Source organism: Manacus vitellinus, unplaced genomic scaffold (genome assembly GCF_001715985.3).
Source record: "Manacus vitellinus isolate BGI_N305 unplaced genomic scaffold, ASM171598v3 scaffold_13_pilon, whole genome shotgun sequence".
Classification (NCBI taxonomy): domain Eukaryota; kingdom Metazoa; phylum Chordata; class Aves; order Passeriformes; family Pipridae; genus Manacus; species Manacus vitellinus.
In genome coordinates, this window is record NW_021938999.1 from 5,700,046 (window position 1) to 5,723,930 (window position 23,885).

Here is a 23,885-nt window from a genome sequence, read left to right on the forward strand (position 1 = left end):
AGTAACTGGCTCCTATTTTGCCTGTATACTGAAGACTGTTTTAAATACTGTAAACTTTGACGTGCTCAGACATTCATCTGTGTATTCTGAAAAGAATTGTGTCTAATATTCTTACAGCACTCCAGATTTACTGTTTGAAGTAGACATTTATAGGGTTCCTCTAAGGTTCACTTTTTAAAACTTTATGGATGCCTTCCTATTGCTGCATTATGCCCATTTTCAAGGTTTGCATTTTTAAGAATACAGTAACTTCTGATTATTTATTACCTTAAAGTATTCCTTTATCTTGTCTGTGCATATATAAATTCCCTTAAGTCCGTGGCATCCCCTTTCTTACTTTTACTGGAGGTATTTTTAGATACATTTCTAAACCGTGTTCTTGATGCATATCATGCATGTGGAGGTTGTATTCTGTGCTTTCAATGACTTGCAGTATTTTCTTTTTCAAGAAAGAGGCCTGAATCGAAGTGAAACTTTTTATTTAGGTTGTCTCTTTTGAAACCTTAGCTGAGTATTAGTGTTAGAATACATGGGACACTTGTGTCATTCTCACTGTCTCTGGACGGTGCTGTAAGGATGGCTTATTTGTTTGAAAGCTCTGTTTCCTTTCAGAGAGACTTAATGGCTTTTTCACTGTCTTCCAGGTTCTCATATTAACTAATATCATGCTGGGTATTTATCTCTTTGGATCCTAATTATTTTCTATTATCCTCAACATGGAATGGAATTCAATTAAATGATCATTTTGGAACGCAGAAAGACAATTACATTTGAAGTAATTATTTTGGATCATGTTGGAGACACCACCCATCCTTAAAACAAAAAAAAAAAGTAGAAATGAACACTCTTGGAGGAAGTCTTTGGCATATATGAAACTATGCTCTTCATTCAATATATTGCCCCATTTCCGTAAGTTACAAAGTTGTACGTGTTGTAGTATATGTGACACAGATTGGTCGCAGAGTTTTACCAGTCCCAGCGTTCTTATTCCCAGAACATGTTCTGGGACAACAGATTAGTTAAGAATGCTACGTCTCCATCCTCTTCCCTTCCCCCAAAAAAACAGTCTTGTCTTCCTTGGAGAAGTGAAACATACAAAAAAAAAGTTTATTTTAATAAAATACGTTTTCCTTTAATGTATATATATTTAATGAAGACTAACATCACTGGTTCTGGGTAAGTGCACAAGTCAGGGCTTGATTAGTCCTTACTTGGTAAAATGAACCTAAATAGTGTTATATAAGTGCTGCCTCACTGTGTACAGCCATTTTTTTGAATGCTCCCAATGTTTTCCGTGGTTGAATCTCAGCTGTTCAGCTCTAGTTTTAGGACAGCACTTCATCTTACATTTGGATATGCTTGGTTTTCATCAAGCATAGTAGAGTTTTAATTACTTTAGAATAGTTTTGTACAAGTTTGGCTTCTTTATTTTTACTTCAGCAGAACCATAAGGTGTGATTATAGTCTGAAATGGACAATTCTGTATTCTGTGGCAGCCTTCTGTACATTCATGGAGAATGCTGTGCTGTTCTTTGGACTACCCTGAATTTTGTTCTCTCTTTTTTTCCAAACTTCTGCTGTCTTTTGAGAATTACCTTTTCCTGCTTCCACTGATTTGGTGTAGGCAACAAGATTCTAATTTGCTTGATGTAGGTAGTCAGTGAAAGTTTTAATTGCAGTTTAAGAACAAACTGCTACTGTTGAGAAAAAGTTAAAACTTTGCCTGATAAGTACAGTTTTCAGCACAGTTAGAGACCTATGGAAAATTATCAAGCTGATCATCTTTGCCTTACTTTTTTTTCTTCATAGTTAGCATTTCTTTATTTTTGAAATGTTTTATATGCCATGACTGACAAGGAAGTAAATTTTCCATGTAAATTGAAGTTGAGCTCAAGATTGGAAATGGCAGTAACCCTGCATTTAAGATTGATATTGGGCTTTGTTATTTGTGAATTCCCGGGTTTATTTAAATTGAAAAAAGTTGAATTCTGCCTCTGAGAGTGGACTGCTGTTTTGGAGAAACTTAAGAACAGAGAGGAAAAGGAAAAGTAATTATCCACTAATGTAAGGTTTTTAGTTTGATCTTTAGGACTTCTTATGGGAGGGAGTTGTTGTCAATCAGGGATGCTGGTGAGGGAATATGTGTAAGAATTCAGTACCTGACATGGTTTCACTCCACGACTATAGAGAAAGCTCATTTGATCTAACAAAGTCATGAGCTTTTGGAAAGTTGCAAGCAAGATGAGTTACTTCTCCCACTGATTTTCTTTATTTGACCTTCTTAGTAATATCTACTGATTCAATAAAATGCAAACTCCTTAAAGCAAATGGAAATCTTCTTTAATCTCACTTTTTCTAGCAGCTACAGGACATTTTGTGTTTTGTGATTCATGAGAGAAAAGAGTTTTGTAGTGATCTAAAAGAAACTAAATTCCAAGCTGTAGAATATAAATGTAGAATATCTGATTATTTTTTTTTTTGCACATCAGTGCTACTACCATGAAGCACTTAGATTTTATTGCCTGGATTACAAGGTCACTTGGGAACTGCTGCATCTGTGACTAGATATGTATGTGTTTGTTTCAAGTAAGCACTTAGGTCTTCCTTTCTTAAAATAATGACTATTCCCTATATCTGAAACGTGAATTGTATAAACTTGAGTCTTACAGGTTGTTAAGTTCCTATCATTTGGGGCTTGATACTCAGGAAGATTACTCCTTCTGATAACCTGTATGTACTTTGCTTTTCATACTTCCACAAGCAAGAGAGAAATATGTCTGCGAAGTTCTGAATTCTTGTGCACTTTAATATTCCTTATTTGTCAGAAAAATTTGGTTTTTTTTTTCCCCACGTGTCATAGTTTAACCCCAGCTGGCAACAAAGTACCACCCACACACTCACTCACTTCCCCTCTCCTACCTCCCTCAATGGGATGTGGAAGAGAATCAGAAAAAAGTAAAACATGCGGGTTGAGATAAGAACAGTTTAATAACTGAAACACCTTCCACTTTCACAGTTCGTTGGGAACCTGAGCTGTGCCCTGGTTCTGGTAGCAGTCATTACTTGATCTGTCTTTAAATTTAAAATTCAGTCTGGGATCTGACTTGTTTCTGCTGACAGCTGATTCATATTAGCTAGATGCCTGAATGATAACTTGAGTAATGTGTCTCCTGCTTGTGGCAGGATGAAAACAAAACAGTTTATACACCTTACTTGAAAAATAAATCTGACAGGATATTGAAGAATAAAAAATAGTTATTTGCAGAGACTTAAGAGATCTCCTTTGCAGAATCTTTATTCAGCTTTTCATTTCAGATGCCATGTGAAGTGTACTGTGATAGTGTATAGGGAAATTTAAGCTTTCTCATAAAGCATACTCTTTTGACAAGTCTCCACATAGTCTAGGACTGAACTCCTCCTTAATCTCCAACTATTTTTACCAAGTTGCTGAGAGTGAAAACAAAATTAGTTATGTAGTTTGGTGCTTGACACTCAGGACAATACTACTTTTATCATTTTTTTTCTGTAAGAAATCAAAGGCAAATATGGGAGTTACAAAACAAACACTTAAATGAATGTTTACAGTGTCAACTAAGTGACAATAAAAGAGAATGCTTACCTGAAAATCTCTCAGAACATGAGTAAATTCTCCTTTTTCTCTTAAAAATGTAAAATTGTGTTGATAATCCAAATGGAAGGTCTCCTGGGGTGGAGGGGAAAATCCCTTAAGTCACTGTATGGAAATGCCTCGATAAATGACTGGATTGTACAAAGTAACTTGCTAACCTCAAGTTTCTTAGTTGTCACCCTTCTTTGCAAAGGTCTTTGTAGCAAACAGACTGGAAGAACTAAACTTAATAGAGGCAATTCTGCCATAATTGTTTTATATAGAATGCACTGTGAAGGGGCACATGAAGGTACATAACCTTATTTGACTACTTCTGAATGTGCAAAGATCATGATGATGTTCAAGACTTTGGCAGTAGTAGGATGGCTGGCACCGGTAGCTCTTTCTTGCATTGTGGGAGGTGTGCTCAGAATTAAATTTGTTAAAGTTTTTCTTAGTAGCCTACAGTTTACAGTAGCTGACTGCAGGCTAGTACCATTGCCTTTAACCAGTGCATTTCTGATGATACTCTAGAGTCTCTGTTGGATTCTTTCCTTTTTAGTTCCAATGTTTACACCCACACAGACACCCTCACACATCCTGGAAAGTCTTCAGAATGCTATCTTAAAAAATTCTTCATTTGGCTCTTTAATCAAGTACAAAAATGGCTTAATAAGGACTATACTGTTTGTGAATGAGCAAACCCATAGCAGGATTGGCAGCAGCCCATCAAATCAGTAGCTTGTAATATAAAAGCCTTTTGAATATTTTCATTGCAATTATGGAATTAAAATATAATATCCTTGGATGTATATAAACTTGTACCAGGGGAAGGCTAGTTAAGAACAGTGACATGTATATTATTGGTTATTGGTCACAGAAAACAGAAATTGTCATGTCAGTCTGAATTTACTAAATTGGAAAGACTTCCAGGAAAAACAAGACAGCATGATGAGGAAATCCATACCAGTCTTTACTTCCAGTATTTGAAAAGGATTTTCAGTATTTCTTGGCGTAGTGATTATAGCATCTTATTCAAATGAGTTTTGTCGTACCCTGGCAAAGCTGCCTGGTTTGTAACAATTTATTTTCTTGGAATTTTTTCTACTCAACTTCGGCAACCTGACTATCTAAAGGGTTGAAAACATTAAATATAAAGATTGATTTGATACTCCATTTGGCATTTCCCATGTCATAATCTTTACTTTGTTTTTTGGGTTTTTTTTACATTAGCTAAATGTTCATTCTGTCCTTAAAATCTGGACAACAGGAACCCCCTATTTATAATACTGTGCCTTGAAATTGAATATTTTGTTAATATTCATGTTCTTTTTCATCACACCAGAATACTTGAAGTACAGAACAATAATGATACATTGTGTGACTACAAAAAATTGTTAATGAGAATGGTGGGGTTTCCAGTTTGATGCAGTTTATTTTTTGTGTTATGTTGTAGGTCTGTCAAATGGCTTTGGAGATGAAAGTAAAGAGAGAGCATTAGATGATACTCCAGGAAGAAAAGTTGAACCTCGTCGCCGCTGTGCATCAGAATCTAGTATTTCATCTAGTAACAGTCTCTTGTGTAACTCAAGGTAAAACTATAAATCTGAAATACAAATTTGAGACTGAATATGTCAGTTTTCTATATTGCTTGTGACCCATATTGGAGTGCGTAGAGTGGATTGCATAAATTTTTGAAAAAATCTTTTGGAAAATTTTCTCAGTTGTGTCAGGTTTGAGCCACCTTTCAGCATTGCTGGTATTCTTTTGTTGAATTCAGGTTATTGTTCAGATTCCATGATTTCTTAAAATTCCAGCGTGCAGAGAACAAATTTACCATTTTGTGTGTATAGACCTTTCACAATTGAAAAGACTTGAATTTGTAGTGAAAAATTAAAGAGAGAATAGTTATGTTTCCTATGTAGTAGAACTGTTGGAGCATGGGGAACATGTTTTCATTTGTCCAGTATGCAGTGTAACACTGGAAGATAGAGCAGCTTCTGTCATTTGTGCATGTCTCTCAACCTGTACAGCAGTTGAGGTGCAGTTGCATACTGTTTGTCTTTTGATGATAGCCAGGCAATTCTATGCATGAAAATAATCAGGGGTTTGGCTTTTACATTGTTGTTTGTATTTGTTACATAGCATTTTTTTAGAACTTGCTGCTCTAATTTTATTCTGTACTGATGAAATTTAAATTCTTTTTCAAAGTTTCAATTCATAGTGAACAATGTTAATTATCAAGTAATGGGCTTAATATTAATACTTTTGTAGTTTCAGCCTACCGAAGTGTGGTAAAGGTAAACCTGCCTTGATACGGAGACACACACTGGAAGACCGAAGTGAATTGATATCATGCATTGAAAATGGAAACTATGCCAAAGCAGCAAGAATTGCAGCTGGTAACTATAAGTAATTGTATTCTTAATAGTGTTGTATAACTATGATTTTGTCCATTTATTTGACAGATTCTAGCAGTCTTATTTTCACTACTTAAGTACATTAGGCATTCTGAAAGTGGCAGTGATATCACTTCAGAAACTGTGTATACACCTGAGAAGTCTCTGAGTGTGGCTGCATTCACCCTGTCAGATTGTGTATGACCTACTCAACATTAAAATACCATTTTCTTTGCAGCTGAGAATAGTGTAGGATTCTCTCTTGTTAGATGCCCTGAAGAAGAGACCTTGTACTGTTTTTATGTACCAGATACAGTTCTACATATATATTTTTCAAAATAGTCTGTGAGTGAAGGATGCATTAATCTGTACCCTCATGGCCTTTTCTAACTGGCATGTGAATACTTTACAAACTGTTTCTACCAGAGCAGAGAAATAGCAACTTATTGCAGAGAATGGTTGAACAAATTTTTTTATGTGATGGCTTTAAACACTTTTTTTCTTGCTCTTACCAAGTCTTAAACCACTCTTTTCCCCCAGTTCTTTTTTGTAATGTTGAAATAGAACGTGTATCTGCATGCCATCTTTCATTATAAATAAGCAATACCCATTTTAAATAAGAGCAGATTGAGAAGAATTGAGGAGTAAATTATATTTTGGCAAGTAAAGAGCTACTTCTGTCAAGTATTGCCTTACTGCTAAGAGGAAGTGCAACTGCAACCTCTGAACTGTATTTTGGTACAACATTTCCCCATACCAGAAGTGCCACCTCATCTTACAGCATATGAGCTTTGATAACCTTCTACCCTTTGATGACCACCCACCCCCAATTCCATCTTGGGGGTACAACTCACTGGCTTCTGCCCAGTCTCTTGACTGTATCCAGTTGTGGTTTTGGTCAACTGAAAGGCTTAAAGCTGAAAGGCTTCAATCCGGTGGTGAGCAACAGAGAAGAAAATGGAGGATTCTGGTAGAAGTGTGCAGTAACATAAACTCAATTGTCTATTATGCTGCTTCATGAGAAGAAATAAACCACTAGTGCAGCTGCTTCCTGGAACCCTGTTGATGTTTTTGAACTTTACTGTAGGAAAGGGTAGGGTAGAGAGACCAAGAGGGCTTGTTAAAAATAAATAGAAATTAAAATGCAGGTTAGAATTTAGGCATAAAAACAGATAGGTGTACCAGACAAACCTTGCAAGTTATCAGGTGCTGATTTCTCTATGGATATCCATCACTTTCGAAACAAACCGCACAACTTGCATCACCTCTCTGACAGCGTTGTCATCATAGTTTTAAAAGAAACTGGTTATTCGGAGTACTGTAATTTTATGTTTTCTTATGAGCTTTTTCAAAGGGAAAAGATTATTAGAATTTGGCAAATGCTTTCTAAGAACTAAGATGTTTTAAGATATGCTGTTTCTAGAAGTGTCTAAACCATCGTTCTTTATCTGTGGGCTGGGATTAAAGTACTAGTATCATGTAAAGAGCTGTTATGAACACTACCTGCTTTTTAAATGATATGTGTGTGAAAGGTGATATTGGTATTTGGATTCCAATGATCATGAGCTGTTTGAGGAAACCAAGAACTGCAGAAGATTTGTCCAAAGTTTCATCCTGGAACATTTTAATTGTATATTTATTTGTTCTTAGAAGTTGGGCATAGCAGTATGTGGATTTCAACTGATGCTGCAACATCTGTTCTTGAACCTCTAAAAGTAGTATGGGCCAAATGCAGCGGATATCCCTCTTACCCAGCTCTGGTAAGTACACAGCTTTTGTAAGTGTGCTGTTGATACTGTTTCTGGTCTGAAAACACAGTGCATGAACTTAAGGTAATTGGTAATTTCACACTCAGGTTGAATGAACGTGGCTTATTCTACCTGCTTTACCACACATTGAGTTTGTAAAGTTACTGCAGTATCAGATTTTAAGTCAATAATCTCTGCTACCCTGCCCATCCTTGGAGATGTGCAATACTTATGTGTCGTGGTTTAACCCCAGCTGGCAGCTCAGCCTCACACTGAACAGTGAGTGCCCCCCACTCGTTCGCTCCCTTGGTGGGAGGGGGAACAGAGTTGGAAGAGTGAAAGTGAGAAAGCTCATGGGTTGAGATAAAGACACTTTAACAGGTAAAGCAAAAGCCACACACAAAAGCAAAGCAAAACAAGGAATTCGTTCACCACTTCCCATGTGCAGGCAGGTGTTCAACTATCCCCAGGAAAGCAAGGCTCCATCACATGGAAGGGTTACTTGGGAAGACAATCACCATCACTCTAGAATGTCCCCACCTTCCTCCTTCATCCTCCATCTTTACATACTGAGCATGATGCCATATGGTATGGAATATCCTTTGGGTCAGTTCATCTGAACTGTCCTGGCTGTCCTTGTGCACTCTCGACCTCCTCACAGGTGGAGTGGTGTGAGAAGCAGAAGAGGTCTCAGCTCTGTGTAAGCCCTGCTCAGCAATAACAAAACCATCTCTGTATTATCAACCCTGTGTTCAGCACAAATCCAAAAGATAGCCCCATGCTACCTCCTGTGAAGAAAATTACCTCTGTCTGAGTTTAAACCAGCACACCTCTCTCAGTAGTCTTTTTTTTCTGCATTGTACATTATTATTTAAAGGATCAATTGAATAATCATTTGACAGACATCTTGTTAGTGCTGGAATTATAAGATATTTTCTGCTGCAAAATGAGTATAAAAATACTCTTGATCCTGCAGTTCAGTAAAGAAACAAAACACTTGGTAGAGTTGGAGTAAATTTGACTGATTGAAGCCGGTTGTGAATGATGTACCAGAAACTTGAAGCTGTTGTGCTCAAGTTATTACAGGAGAAATAGGCACAGCTCTACTTACATCAAAGCTTTCAGAGAAAATGTTGTTAAGATTAAGTGCTTGGCTTCAGGCATTTGGGGTTATAGAAACAGTTCATACACTTTGACTTGATTTATATAGTAGACTGGAGAGTCATGACTGTTCTTATGTGTATGTGCTGTAATGTAATCATGCCAGAGTAAGGTTAAAACCTCTGGAGGTGACATTCAGAGCACTTTGAGTTAAAATGCCCTCAGTGGGTGACTCAAACACTCTTGGGTCAGATGCTAAAAATTTGATTATTTGATTGTCTCTTGAGTGGTGTTAGCACTAGATTTGAGCTGATCAAGACGAAAGGGCTCCTTTTCTGCCTACTCCTTTATGTCAGTACTGGTGTTTCTGAGAGTGGGATGAGTTCATTGAAGAATTAAACCTCAGTCAAGAGAAGAAAGTTATGGTTCTATGAGCTCCCCACAGTGTTAACTTTCTATTCATGTAGTTCCTATGATCAGTTTACTGTGGATTGTGATTTGTGCCTGTGTGGAGTTTGTTGAGTAGGAGATGAGTGGAATAGGCATGGAGTAACATAACGCTTTTTTGGTGGAACCTGAGCACTTCATATTGCTATGATCTACCTACAGAGGAGTTTTTTCATCAGCATGATTAGTTTAATGGTAGCAGCATATTCCCCCCTCCCTCAACCTTTCTCAACAAAGAATTTGGCTACAACTGCATGTTTTGCTGAAGACTTAAGTCATTAAATTGGAAATTGAATGTGGTATCTCATTTTTTGTTAGTTTTTTGTTTTGTTTTGTTTTTTTTTTTAATTTTTTGCTCCAGAATTTGAGTATGGAGCTTGCATTTTGCAGAAATACTTAAACCGTAAGATAGGTTGTTCCTTTAAGGTGTATGAAATTCAGACACCAAAATTTGAGGCCAGTTATGCCTTTTAGAAATCTTGATTCAGCTTCCTCATTCTGAAACCTACTTGTCACTCTCAAAGTTGTATTAAGTGAAATTCAAATGGGACTTCAAGAAGAACTGATACGGGTTAAAAAATGCTTTTTTCAGTGTTTTCAGTTAAATCTACCACTATGCCTCTACTATGCCTATTCAGCTTATGTCAAAAAGTTGTGTAACACAAAGTCAGTTTACGTACAATGGTTGTTTAGTTTATGATTCTTTTCTCATTAACTTTATTTGTAATATCTTCTTAAAATAAATTATGTAGTTTTAAATATTATGAACTGTCCTTTTTTCTCTCTTATAGATTATTGACCCTAAGATGCCTCGTGTTGCTGGCCATCACAACGGTGTTACTATACCAGTGCCACCTCTGGATGTACTGAAAATTGGAGAACAAATGCAGACCAAATCAGATGAAAAACTATTCTTAGTACTATTTTTTGACAACAAAAGAAGTTGGTATGTTATTGAAATACATTGTTTGATGCAGTGACTTAAAGTTTTAAGAACCTGTACCTTTAGTCTAGAAGAAAACTGAAAAATTGTCTTTCCATGGAAATCATTCCTGTGGAAGTATAAACTAATGTTAAAGTTTCATATTTGAGTCTATTTTTGGACCAAGGCATATCATCACTGAAAGATATCTTTTTTTGGTCAGTTTGGAAGAAAATAATATAAGTCAGTAAACAGTCTTTTGTTTTTTATTTACAAGCTAATTTTGTTTATTGACAAAATTGCTTCTTTGGCTAAACAGTTTTTTTAAAGGTAATAGTCTAACATTTATCTATATCTTGCTACATCATTGCTTTCCAAATTACAAGACTTTCCCCCCCATCTGCTCAAGTGTGTTTTCTTTGAATTTTTAACCTCCGTTTAGTTAAGTCCTTTATTAACACTTTCATTTGAAGTTCTTAGCCCTTTCTAAATTTTTCCATTTATTTCAGTATCAGCAATATGCTGTGTAGAGCCTGAAGGGGGATAATTCACACAATAAAACATTCTCTTCCCCTTCCGGGTAGTCTTTGGGTTTGGTGGGCTGTTTTTCTTGGAGGGGGAGTTGAGGGAAGGCAACTAGGTTTTTTGGTGTATTTTAATTTATTAGGATTGGTGGTTTTTGTTTTTTTTACTAGACATGGAAGCTTCTCATCTACTTTTCATCAAACTGTATATTTCTTTTCTGTGTTCTTCATAATCCCTCTCCTCTTGAGGTTTCCATACAGGTCAAGCTAGCTGTAAATCTTTTTGTGTCTCAGATTTTCTCTTGAATTTCCTTACTTTCAGATACCAGTTTCCTCTTTAGCTGATTATATGTAATGTCTAGTGATGCTGCCATTCTCCTGAATCTCTCTGTGCCAGTACACCTAAATAACTTCTTGCCTAAAATTTTTAACTGATGTTTACACTTCTGTCCCCTTAGATCCTTTGCCATAATCTCTCTGTTCTTCAGCTATTTTCTTAACTAATTGGTACTTCTTCATGATCATTATTGTTCAGTTGCACAGAATTCCATGAGATCCTGCATTCTTCTGCCTTTTTTTTATAGAGAACATCTGCATTTAAATATACTCAGTGTTCTTGTTTCTTGTTTTTTTCTCTTCATGGTATCACAATTGTATGCATGTTCTTCCTAGCCACTTCCTTAATAATTGCTGTCATCACTTCCTGATCTGGGGAGTCCTCTGTGACTTAAACCCTTCTGATTTATCACCATATGCAGGTAGTCCTAAATCTTGCAGATATTGCACAAAGTTATCTCTAATATACTCGGCATAGATGGACAGGAAAAGGCTCAGTACTTTTTCCAGTCCCTTTCTTCTCGTCCCCTCCACCCTCACCTCACCAACATTTTTGGTAATGGTTCTTTTAGGCTGATTATTTTGGCACTCATAACTCTAATTCTCTTGTGTCCCTTCTAGTCTTGAATTCCTGCCTGTGATTTTCATTCATTTGCAGGGTGTATGTCACCTTCAGTCTGTGATACAAATGTCTATAACTTGTGGATTTTCAAATAGTTGTATTTGTTTCTTCTTCTTCACTGCTTGTATCTTGAGGATTTGGCAAGCTTTCTCTTAAAAATACCTTCTTAAAACTTCCTCTGATCTGAATTAAAACTGATAATGGTTAGACTGCTGCTTTTAATGCTGTTATCAGACTGTTCTGTGTCCTTGTACTGACTCTTCACATTTTGTTTCAGTGTCTGTGCTCAGTACAATAGGGCTGTAGTTTAGAGTGTTTTAAGAAAAAAAAAATATTTCAATAGCCAATTTTACTCATTTAAAAGAAAATTTTAGAATAAAGTGTTTTATATCAGACTTGACTGATTTTCAATTGGTTCGGCTCCACGTGGTCTCCCAAACTGATGAGTTTAAGCAGAAGGAGGGCTTTTGCCATTTGTAGGACTACAGTAGCATACTTTAATAAATATTCATTAATTTACCTAATTTTTATTTTCCTTAATGTCTGTAACTTAATAGGATTACGATAAGCAGTTATGACGTGAAGTAAATTTAATTTATACCTTTTAAGTAAATATTTAGAGTGCTTTTTTCTTAACTAGAAGAATGGGGTGCAGAGCTTTTTCCATTATCATTCCTCTATGCCAAAAATTTGAAGTTATTTATGGAGCTTAAAGGAGAAAAGTACCCTGAATATGGAGTCAGTGGGATTTCATATTGCAGGGTAAAAGCATGGTAAGCAGAAATTTCTGCCAGTTCGTCTTCCCATAAAGACCAAATTGAGATGTCTTAATTGTAAGGCAAAAATTCATCAGCTGAAAATTCCTTGTAATAATGGAGATGAAAGAATGAGGGGAAACAATACTGTATCAGGTGAATCTTGAGCTATGTCCATTGTTAGTTGCTGCTGCCTATTCTTAATCTGCATCAGTATTTCAGGCTAATCTTTTCCGGTTGATACTTAATCATTAAATACAAACCATTGAATTGGAATGTATTCTCTGTTTTGTGGAAGAGACTTTCTTAATATTTCATGTTCTTTAAATATTTAAGGCAAGTAAGTACTATCTTAAAAGGTATTTTATCATTTTGTTTAATATAGTAAAGCTGATCTTCTGTGTGAGCAACATGGAATAGTAGCTCTGACATTTCTGGACAAATTTCTTGATTTTATTCTATATGTAACATTTATTTTACCCTTTCTTACAGGCAGTGGCTTCCCAAATCCAAAATGGTTCCCCTTGGGATAGATGAGACCATAGACAAGTTAAAAATGATGGAGGGACGTAATTCAAGCATACGAAAAGCAGTAAGAATTGCTTTTGATCGTGCTATGAATCACCTGAGTCGGGTCCATGGAGAACCAGTCAGTGACTTCAGTGATATTGACTAGCAGAGATTCTAGCAAGGCATGAAAAATACCACACAGACTTGAACTCTACTAATGAACCTCTTTGTCTAAAAGAATGTATTGAAGATACAACCCCTTAATTGTTGATTCAGTGGCTGAGTTCTGCAAACTTGAAATAGTTGAGCAATTCTTCTAAATCACCATTGCCATATTGATGAATTATTTTATTGTGTTGTAGATTGGAGGATTTTCCACTAAACCTGTTAAAATGTCTTGTTCATAGTGTTCATAATTGTACATAAATGTATATTCAACACTTAACTTATTCTGATTTTAGAAGTAGCTCTTTTAATTCCTTTTATAATTTTGCTGGGGAGGGAGTTGGTTTCTGTTTCCATGCTTTTTACTTTTTTTTTTCTTCTTTCTGAGGTTAAGTTACCTAAGCACCATCTTCCAGCTTAAGGTGTTTAGTGGATCTTAAAGCCTAATATCAAAATGGCATCAAATATATGTTTGCCTAAATCATATACAGTATGGTGCTGCTTGTATCATTTCTTCCTTGGTCTGTAGCTTCTGAAAAAGACTTCTGAATGTTTGTGTAAATTGTAGCTCTTTGCACAAAGTACCACATATTTAAGATTGATGTAAATTTACAATTACAAATATGTATTTTAAGAAAGGAAGTTACATTATTTTGGAGGGTACTTTGTGAGAAAGACATCAATAAAAATTATACTATGTACATCACTTGCAAATCACCAAAAACACTCCATTGTTGCCCAAAATAACTTAAGATTGTTTTTGTTTTAAACAAACCTGGCTTAAAGCCTGCAAGCACATTATTTCTTTCAAAACCATATCCCATTTATCTCCTGTTGATTTAATTTTGTTGATATGTGTGCCTCCCTGTGTTTATTTATTGTAGAAAATGTATTAATTTGCTTTATAATGAAAAATAAAATTGACAAATATATTGATATGCATTTTTATACAGGCACATGAGAAGACAACTTGCTTTGGGAGAAAAATGTATTGGAAATTGTAAAAAATAACTTGATGGTTTGTGTGTAATTTGGTTTTTTGGTAACTTGTAATCTTTTGTTTCCAATGAGGGGATTTATGTAACTTTTAATTTAGAACACTTTGGTAGCAATAGAAACTTTGGATACATTTTTGTATGGTACATGTGATGTATATAGAATTAGTACTTTATTTTTATTTTTAAGAAGTAAAGCATTATGTTTGGGCAGGGGGAAGATGGAGGGTGGGTTTCCAGAACTGCATTTTTATATTAAAAAGAAAAAAAAATAAAGTCAAGATATTGATTGTTGTAGCTACTTTATTCCTACCTTCACTGAGATACTGAATTTGTAACAATGAAAATGGCAAGGTATGTTTGCAATGTGATTTATAATGGCTCCATTATTTATAAATGCACTGTGTTTGAACTCTTTTGCAGTGATATCGTAAATACTGTACCAAGTTATATAATATGAAACACCAAATAATGCATATGAATGCACGAAGTATTTATGCCCAGCTTTTTTATAAAGGATTAGCAAATACAGCAAAACCAATACTTTTTAAATCTTTTTTTTAAAACTTCATTGAATAGCATACTTCATTGTTAAACCTGCTTGAATCTTTATTTTAAAGGGACAATTACTTTTTAAATAGTTTTTAATGTTTTTATTCTCTATTGTTTGTAATACCCCCGTAGAAGCTTGAAATAAAATTTCTTTCTCAACTGTAAATTTTGTCCTGAATTTAGCCCCTGAGATTTTGCGGTAGTGCCCCTTTTCTTACTCCATGCCTGAGCTGTTACAGACACACTAGGTCAAGAAGCCGATTGTTCTATTGTGGCAGTATCGTCCGTACTGAGCCCTTTGCATGGTAGGTATTGTAGTTAACTGAGACCAGTTGCCTATGATGGACTCTGATAATTAGAGATGAGTTGGATAAATTTCATAAATGATCAAGCAAATAGTTTTCTCAGTCTTGACAGGAAACACAGCTTTAGGGAGAACAGTGATGACAGGTATCATGGAAAGACCATCATTGAACTGCACTGCTCTGGTAGCAACAACAGCAATGTCAGGTAGAAAAATAAAATGAAAATTTGGTTGTTTGCCTTAAATGGAACTTCTGTGTCATGGCTTCAACGATCTGTTGTACAACCGTGCTTTTTAAAGGGATTGGAGCTTAATTTGGGCCACACTGAGGCAGTAGATTCGTTTGTCATCTGTTAGGACTGCCTGTTAAGGGTCTTCAAACAAAATGCCCTGCACCAGATTTTATTTCAAGCTGGTTCTGCAGAATATACTCAAATTTAGTGTGTGTAAAACTGGGTAATGATTCACAGTCTCATTTTGGCACACAGAAATGTTTTTTTTCTGTCTTAGACCTTGGAAAGCTGAAATTACATTACAATAGAAGTTGAAAGATGATTGTTTGGTACTTGTATGATAAGTGTTGAAATCTGTAAAATATGAAGCCCCAGTACAAAAGAAGTATACATACAGTTGCAAAATGATTAGTTAGAAGGCTTCCTACATTCTCAGTTGCTTCTGATACTAGTAACATTGGAGGGGGAAAAAAGAGCTCCTCTTCTGTATAAACAGAGCATTAATTATTTTGGAACAATTTTTTTTAATCACACCTTCAGTGAAAGATTTAGTTTGAATTTTGCTTGCCCAGACTTCCAAGTTTCATTTTACATCTCTTCAGAGACAGACCCATCAGTTCTTGGAGAAGGAAAATATGCTACCTTCATCTTACAGATGTCTGTACGGACTTGGGAGAATTTTCAGCTAGAAAACTTTACTAGCATCCTAACAAACATCTTCTTTTGATGAAACTGGCATTAAAGGCGAGTTTGTTTCTCTTTTGTATCTGATGGAAGCTGTCCCAGGAGTTCTTCCCAGGTACTGTCTGAGAGAAGGTTGTAGTAGTGGCTGTGGCTGTTCCCATACTCTCTTGTGATGCCAAGTATCATCCAGTGGCTCTTGAGATTGGGTTAAAATGATTTAAAGTAGACTAAAATAATTTCTCACACTTGTCTGTCTTCAGTGTGACTTGTTTGGTTTTAAGGCATTTCATATCTACTTAGGAGAAGAAGTCTGAGCTCCAGAGCTGCTTTATTTCCAAATTCTAGGGCCTAATCAGATACAGTAGTGAGACGAATATGCACATATCAGAATGTGCTTCACTACATTTTAGACCAGGTTCTTCTATGACATTATTAATAACTAACATAGAGTGGAAAACAGTATTCTAGTGGAGAGAAAAAAAAGAATACCACGTTCTATCTTACCAATTTCTTGGGGAACATTACAGTAGTAGATAGAGGGTGTAAGTTTGCACATTCACTACTCTGTTCTGGTACGATCATTTCCTGTTGATAGAACTGTGAGCATCAGCAGTTGAAACTATGTGTAAATGTTTTTTCTTGTATCAAAATGTGAGGAAGAATGTTATAAATATTTAGGCGGAAAATGTGGATAGAGAATCATGTTTTTTAAAAAAAGGTTGTTACCAAGCTCAGTGATTTTTGGGGGAATGTTTGTTGTGGTTTTCTATCTTTTACACTAGAGGGAGCAATGCACACAGACCATCAACACTCAGAAAATAAATATTCAGTTTTTCCTTTTCAAAATGCTGCTATTAAAACTTACTGCTTGTAAACAGTCTTTTTTGCTTCTAGTATTTGTAGTCCATCAAAAGTAGCTTTCTTGGTTCTTGCTACAAGTGGGCTGGTTTGGAAATGCTTATTTTTAACTACAGAGCAAGTACAGAGGACAGCTCTGGATTTTCTGGCTCTCGTGTCTAATTGAAAGTGACAGACTACCTTTTTACACTTTATTGATTTTCTTTGCACGAGTGCACTGCTATGGGTGCATTCTGTAGTGTTAGAAAACAACTTAAAGCTGCTTGCTCCTGGTAGCACACTGCAAGTCAAAGACAGCAATTAATGAAAATACTCAAGTTTGGAGGTGAAGGTTCAACATGAGACCATTGCTCAGCAGCCTGAGGAAGGGAGGGTTGTCTTGAGGATATGTGCAAGGGAATTAAATAAACCTATCTCAGATTTGTGATCGTGTGGGTAAAGGTGGTTTTCTATGTAAGAAAAGCACTTCCTCACCCTCTGTATATTTGTAACACAAATATAGAAGGGAAATGTAAACAGAGAAATCATTTACTGTCTGCATCCTGCTTAGCACCTTTTAGTTAGCTTGTTTCCATTTTTGTATAATATTCAGTTGTTACAACTTACCTATTTTATCAGTTCTGGAAAGTTTTATTTCCTCTAAAACTTATGAGGTAGGAAAAGTAAATTCAAGCTAATGAAAGTTTGAAAAATATTTTGGAATAGCATGAAATTGATAAACTCTTTTTGAACTTTTGGGAGTTGATATTTGGGATGGGAAGGGGCTGTTAATTGATTTTTATCTACTACTTATTCATCTTGCTTTTATTGTCTGTGCACAGAAACTGCTATCAAATCTCTCCCAGTCAGGAAGGAAAATACAAGATCTCAGCAACTGTACTTGAAGTTATTCAAGATCTTTTTCAATTGTTTCCATAGTGTTAAAAATTAACACTGCAGTGATTGCTGTCACCCCATTTTCTGCTTATATTACATGGAGAGAGTGGACAGAATAAGGATGTTTTAAAAAAATAATTTTAAATATTCTTTAAATTTTTTTAATGAATCCCCATAATATCAAATATCCCATCACACTGGTACTCTGCTGCCTCTGTTCATTGTTTCAACCGTTCCTCCAAGCTCAGCTCATTTTCTGATCATCTGTTTTGGTGTCTTCACTGTAGCAAGTCAGCACTGTCAGCAAACCAGGGAGATGTCAGCTTACTGGGCTAATGTCTGGGTATACAAAGAGGTCTGGGGTAATGTGAGTAGTTTCCTTGTCCAGTCTTTCGTTGCTCCTCTTTATGCAATGTTTTAAATATTGGTAGCTACTTTTCTCATCTCCCTTATTGAACTGTATTTTTGCCCATTTTTGGTCTTGCCTAAGCTATCTGGAGCCATTTTCCTCTGTGAAGGGCTTCTCTTTGTGAATCCTAGGAAGATCTAACTGTGTTCTCTCTTCAGCTTCCCTGGCAACAGTCTCAAGTAACAGATTGGTTTTGGTCTAAGTTAGGAGAGCTCACACGTCTTCCTCATCTGTGGTCAGGTACATGTCCTTCGCTCCTCCATACTCAGCTCTAGGAGGATGGGAATCTTCATGTCCTTAAAAAAAAAAAAAATTAAAAAAAAATGAAAAAACTTATCTAAATACATGGAAAATACAAGGAGGACAAAGGAAATCTATGCCTGTAATTTTAATGGGAAAACAAAGTTGGTAATAGATGATGAAAAGATGATGAAAGATTGGAGTTGTTCTGATTGATTTTTTGTCTTCGTTTGTCACAGAGTGGTTTTGAGATTGTGACAGTTCATTTTTTCAGACTCCTAGTCCTTGATAAAACTAAGTTGATAATATCTGCCTATGTAATTTTGTTTTAGGGCCTTAGGAGCTTGATGCTTGTGCTCAAGTGGATGGAGAACTGCAGGAACATTAGTAACTTTTGTCAATAATCTATAGGGAGCTATAGGAAAAACATGGCCAGTTTTTACCATGAACTCGTGCAGGACTTTGGGCTTTCTAAAGAACTAAAGTGCTAAAGTTGTGTTGTCATTTAAAAAGGGGTAGAAGATTGTCCACCAGTCTTGTTTAAGATGAAGCCAGTGCAAGGACATGGTGAGAGAAGCAATAGTGGCAGGATTTTAGGTAGAAAAGTAATAGCTCAGAGACGGGCACAGTAAAGATCTGTATTAAAAGTGTCTTTTGTTTTCTTTCAGTGGAAAAAGTCATCTGTGAAAAAGAAAAATTACAAGATAAACAGAAAGAAAGTAAAACTACAGTCAGGTTGTACATAAACTTAACTAGCAATCTAAATTTTATGTCTTTTCTATAGCCTCCATGTTCATGATGGTACAACTGAGTAGTCCTTAATTGATGTATTTTAGAGGAAAACTTAAGTTACTTCTCTGCACTTGGCCAGATGATGATTATGGGGAGAATATACAAAAGATGCTGGTAAGATTCTGATGAAGCATGAAGGCCAGTTTTTCAGATCAACTTCATCAAATATTTTGAACCAAGCTAATCTAATTTGCTGCATAATTGTCTGCTTTTCTCCACAGATGTTTATTTTCTCTGAAAATGTCTAACCCAGTATTTGTCAACATGTTTTCCCAGCTGAGAAAACTGTGGGGCTTGGTTGCACTGTTGATTACATTAGCCCTAACTTTAAAATGGAAAATGTTACTCTGAAAGGGGCTTTCATCAATGTAGAAAAAAAGAACTTTTGTAGTGTCTGGCTGGAAGAAGAAATGTACATACAGATTTTGACTTGTATTGTAGAAACTCACAACTTCTTATGTTTTATTGAGTTACTGTTGTTCCCTTTTTATTCCAAGATCTTTAAACTGACTTACTTTATTCTATAAGATCTCTTAAAATTCCTTAATTTATCTTGAATGTAATTAGTTATTTAATACTTCAACTGCCATAAAAATGTTGAACTGTATGTAAATAAATGGCAGTCTTAGTCAGTCTTTCATGGATAATGAAACTTTTGTAGTCTTTTGTACTAAGTGAGATCAAACAACCCTGTGTGTGGCTTCCTGTACACAATATGTTTTACCCACATACCTTGGTGGTTGTTTTGGACAAAAGAGTAATACTTTCATCCAAGAGAATCTTAAGATCTTACTCAGCTGGCAAATTCATCTGGATCATAAGTTTCTCAAAATCTTCTAAGCATATAGTTATATTTCATAACTTTAGTTTGTTGACAGCACTGTTGAACCTTTACCTCCTTTCATTTTGCATACCACCATTACGAAGACTTTTTTACGTTCTTCTGCTGACCATTAGATTTACAAATCATGTCCATGATTGTTATTCAGTTTACTTCCCTGGTTGTGGTAAGTGAGCAGTGTAAAGTAAGGAAGGGTAGATTTGAGGCATCTAATAGTAAGTAGATACACTGAAAATATTGCACTTGTGATCTTTGGACAGTGTAATCTGACAGTGAAAGATTTCCCAGATATTGCATATTACTGTGCACAGATTAGTCCTGTTTCTGGGAGCTGAGGCTGTTGACTGAGGGGTTTAGGTATGAGAAGTGGAGGATTGTGTTGAACTGTTAAAATCATCACAGAATGGCTGAGGTGGCCAGGGACCTCTGGAGATACCTTGTCCAAACCCCTGGCTTCAGCAGGACCCAGGGCCAGTTGCCCAGGATCACATCCAGACAGCTTTTGCTCCTGGGCAGCCCGTGCCAGTGTTCAGTCACCCTCACAGTGAAAAGGCATTTCCTGATGTTTAGACGGAGCCTCCTGCAGTTCAGTTTGTGGCCATTGCCTCTAGTTCTGTCACTGGGCACCACTGACAAGATCCTGGCTCTGCCTTCTTCACATCTTCCCTTCGGGTATCCGTCTTATCATATCCATGATAAGATTCCCATGAGCCTTCTTTTCTCCAGGTTGAACTTTAAGTCTCAGACTTTCCTCATGGGAGAGTTGCTTCAGTCCCTTTATCATTGTTATCACCCTTTGTTGGACTCTCTCCAGTATGTCCACATCTCTGTGGCCCTGAGGAGCCCAGCACTGGACACAGCACTCCAGGTATGGCCTCACCAGTGCTGAGTTAAGGGGCATGATCCCCTCCTTTGACTTGCTGGCAATACTTTGGATACTGTTAGCCTTTTTCCTGAAGATCGTCTAATTTTTCAGTGTGCAGAGTTCACAAAGGTTTTGTAACACTGTAAATTGGTTTAAATTTTATTGTGAGAAAACCAGTCGTCTTCTTTTCTTAGGATTCGTTTTTAAAAAATAATAAAAGATTAAGATGGTGTTCCTAAAGTGTTGCTCCTTAAGGTTTTCTGTTTAGCGCTTTTATAAGTACTATATATTTTATAAGTACTACTAATATATTAATTTTAAATAATTATAAATGAATTAAGGCAATACTTAGGAATACTTACAATAATTATAATATTATTGTAATATTTAGATTAATAATTATCTTAATTAAGATAATATCATTTTATGTTGTAGAAACAAGATCACTTGAAAAAAAGGGACGGCTTTATTTACAAGTTTTTCTTTTATAATAATTCTGATTTTTAGTGCTACCATAAAACTCTGTTCCTCCTCAGCTGTTCCGCTTTGACTGAAAATAAGCCTTTTAACAGCAAAATAACACTTGTTAGGAAGCACAAAAACAGAAAACATCACAAGATGTTACACAGATGAGAGCAGATGTCCTGGGGTTTGGACAATCCCTCTCCAGGTGCTCAGTGCATCAGTGTTTCCCCTCCATGATTTATGCAGCACATGAACGATGGGCAAAGCAAGCAAGCAAATCTTTCTGCGATGGATTTGACATGTGGCCATTGAAACAGTAGGGTAGAGGCAATGGCATTAAAAACAAAACAAAAAAGCTTAATAATTTTGTGACAGGAGCTATGAAATAACGGGTCATTGCCCTTGATGGCCCAGGAAGTCTGTTCAATGTTATGTTGTCACTTCTTAATTGTTAACCTGCCCCATAACAGGTAAATATGACTTGGTTTTGACTTTTTAGCTAACTTTCCTGTCTAATTCTAATATGAATTATTTTCCTTCCTCTCCCCTAAATTCATATGTTAAAATAAAGCCAGAAATAAAACCATCAGAATTAATGGTTGACAAAAGCAAACACGCTGTGGTTTTTTGATCTCCTTTTTGTTTACTTACTCTCACATTTTGTATATTATTTACTTTATAGTATTTTGCATTGTGATGTTTATATAAACCATATTTAAGAGGCATGAAAGCTCTAGTTTGTTAAAAATAATGATATTTTAGGTAAATAAAATGTGTAGTCCAATATTGTAATTTTTTTCTGATTGTTGGAAAACCTTCTGGAATGGAGTGAAAAACACTCATCAAAATAAGCAGTAAGAACTGTTAGCAGTTAAGAGTTGTTACTGAATTATTTGAGTTATCAGCGACTATGTCTGTCAACTAAAAAAAAATAAGAAAAAGGCAAAGAGAACAGAATTTGACAACAGTAAAATAGTTATTTTAAAAGTCCTAATTTCTAGGCAAGGGAGAGGAGACTGCATAGAAAATAAGAGCAGAATTCTCAGTTTAGAGTGAGAATTAAAAAAAAATTAAGGTCAAAGACAATAGCAACAGCAGATAGTCACATGACAGCTCCTCCAGAGCCTTGTATGCCAGAGACCCTGCTCATGCTGCTGACTTATTACTGCAATTGCTCAAAGTGTCTATCAAATCTCCCATGCTTCACATAAACTTCTTGCATAAAAATAAACCATTAGCATTTTAACACCTCAGCAATAAAAAGTTTTGGCTCTGAAAACTCTGGTCTTATTTTATATTTAGCATTCAGTATTTTCATTAATCTTAGTTACTGTGACACTGTCTTGTGTGTCCAAGGTTACTAGAGTTGACAGTGATGTATTCAGTCAGGTTAGTGTAGCTAATGAACTACACAAGTCTGTTTCATTACCTGTCTTTCTAAAAGGGTAAGTCTTCAGACTAGGGACAGTCTGAATTTCATATTAGCTCTTGTATTCAAAAGTCAGCTATATGTGTACAATTACCAGCTAAAGAGCAAACAGCCTTGAAAGTGAAAAAACCAGTTTCAAAGCTGAACCTGAACCTGCTAAGCTGTCGAATTTGCAGCAAGAGAACATGGGAACCCTTTGCAGTAGATGTTAGTCCACTCAAGCACACATAATCAAATTACCACTATCTTTCCTGATCTTTGTGGGATCTACTATAAAATAAAGCCACGGGCTGTATGGTTGTAAGTTTAGACAACCTCTTACTTGAATAATTTGAATGCAAATGAGGGAAAGCTGTTTGTGAGCAAGACAAAAGCAATACATGGCTTAGTGCTGCTGCAGCTGCCATTAAGTTAGTTTCAATAAAAATAGAAAACTCCCATTAGTGGAAATTCAGTGACTTTTCCAAGGACAGCAGAAGGTCAGTGACTTGTCCAGGGCCACATAGGAAGCCTGGGACACAGCTAGGAATCAAACTGAACACATTTCTGCCTCAGTGAAAAAATTATGTCTTCTTTTTTAATCAGCTGAGAGATTTGGAACTCAATCACTAGCTCAACTACTTAGTGACTTTTGTTAGTAAAAGAATATGTTGACCCAGGCCAATGGCAAAGCATCTGCACAGCTGCTCGGTCACTCCTTGTAGGGTGCGGGAGGGCAGAGGAAGAGCCAAAGTGGGAAAAGTTGAGGGTGGAGATAAAAACAGTTTAATGAGTGAATATGGAATATGCCTTTGGGCAGTTCAGGTTGGCAGTCATGGCTGTGTTCCCTCCCAGCCTTCTGCCCAGCCCCAGCCTATTCACTTGAAGGGACAGAGTGTGAAAACCACGAGGACTTGGTGCTGTGCAAGCATTGCTCAGCAGTAGCCATAACACTGGTGTGTGATCAACGCTGTTTTAGTCACAAATCCAGAACATGGCACAATATGAGCTGCTGTGAAGAAAGTTAACTCCATTCCAGGCAGACCCAATTAAAAAAGTTACAAGTTTTTTCAATTTGTTTTTATTTTACATCAGAATCAATGGCCTTGTTATGATAAAATTTTATTTTTTATTTTAGATCCTCTAACCTCCTGTCAGAATAGTCAATAGTTCTGTAGGCAGAGCACTCTCATGGGCTATGGGAGACTCACATTTAAGGCCCCACAT

General features: G+C 36.1%; 1 protein-coding gene across 4 annotated transcripts in view; it reads left to right on the top strand.

The window, feature by feature from the left end:
* The window catches only part of BRD1 (bromodomain containing 1), a 63,401-nt gene extending 48,552 nt beyond the window's left edge, over nt 1–14,849 (top strand). For 3 of the 4 annotated variants that reach the window (XM_018068001.1, XM_018068002.1, XM_018068003.1), the window contains 5 exons: nt 5,064–5,199; nt 5,882–6,009; nt 7,657–7,766; nt 10,094–10,248; nt 12,954–14,849. In XM_018068001.1, the coding sequence (XP_017923490.1) occupies nt 5,064–5,199; nt 5,882–6,009; nt 7,657–7,766; nt 10,094–10,248; nt 12,954–13,137 (713 nt within the window). In that variant the 3' untranslated portion in view covers nt 13,138–14,849. Of the gene's footprint in view, nt 1–644; nt 910–5,063; nt 5,200–5,881; nt 6,010–7,656; nt 7,767–10,093; nt 10,249–12,953 lie in introns of those variants that run through there. The other variant, XR_001920081.1, reaches the window with a different exon arrangement.
* Nucleotides 14,850–23,885: the final 9,036 nt, after the last annotated feature.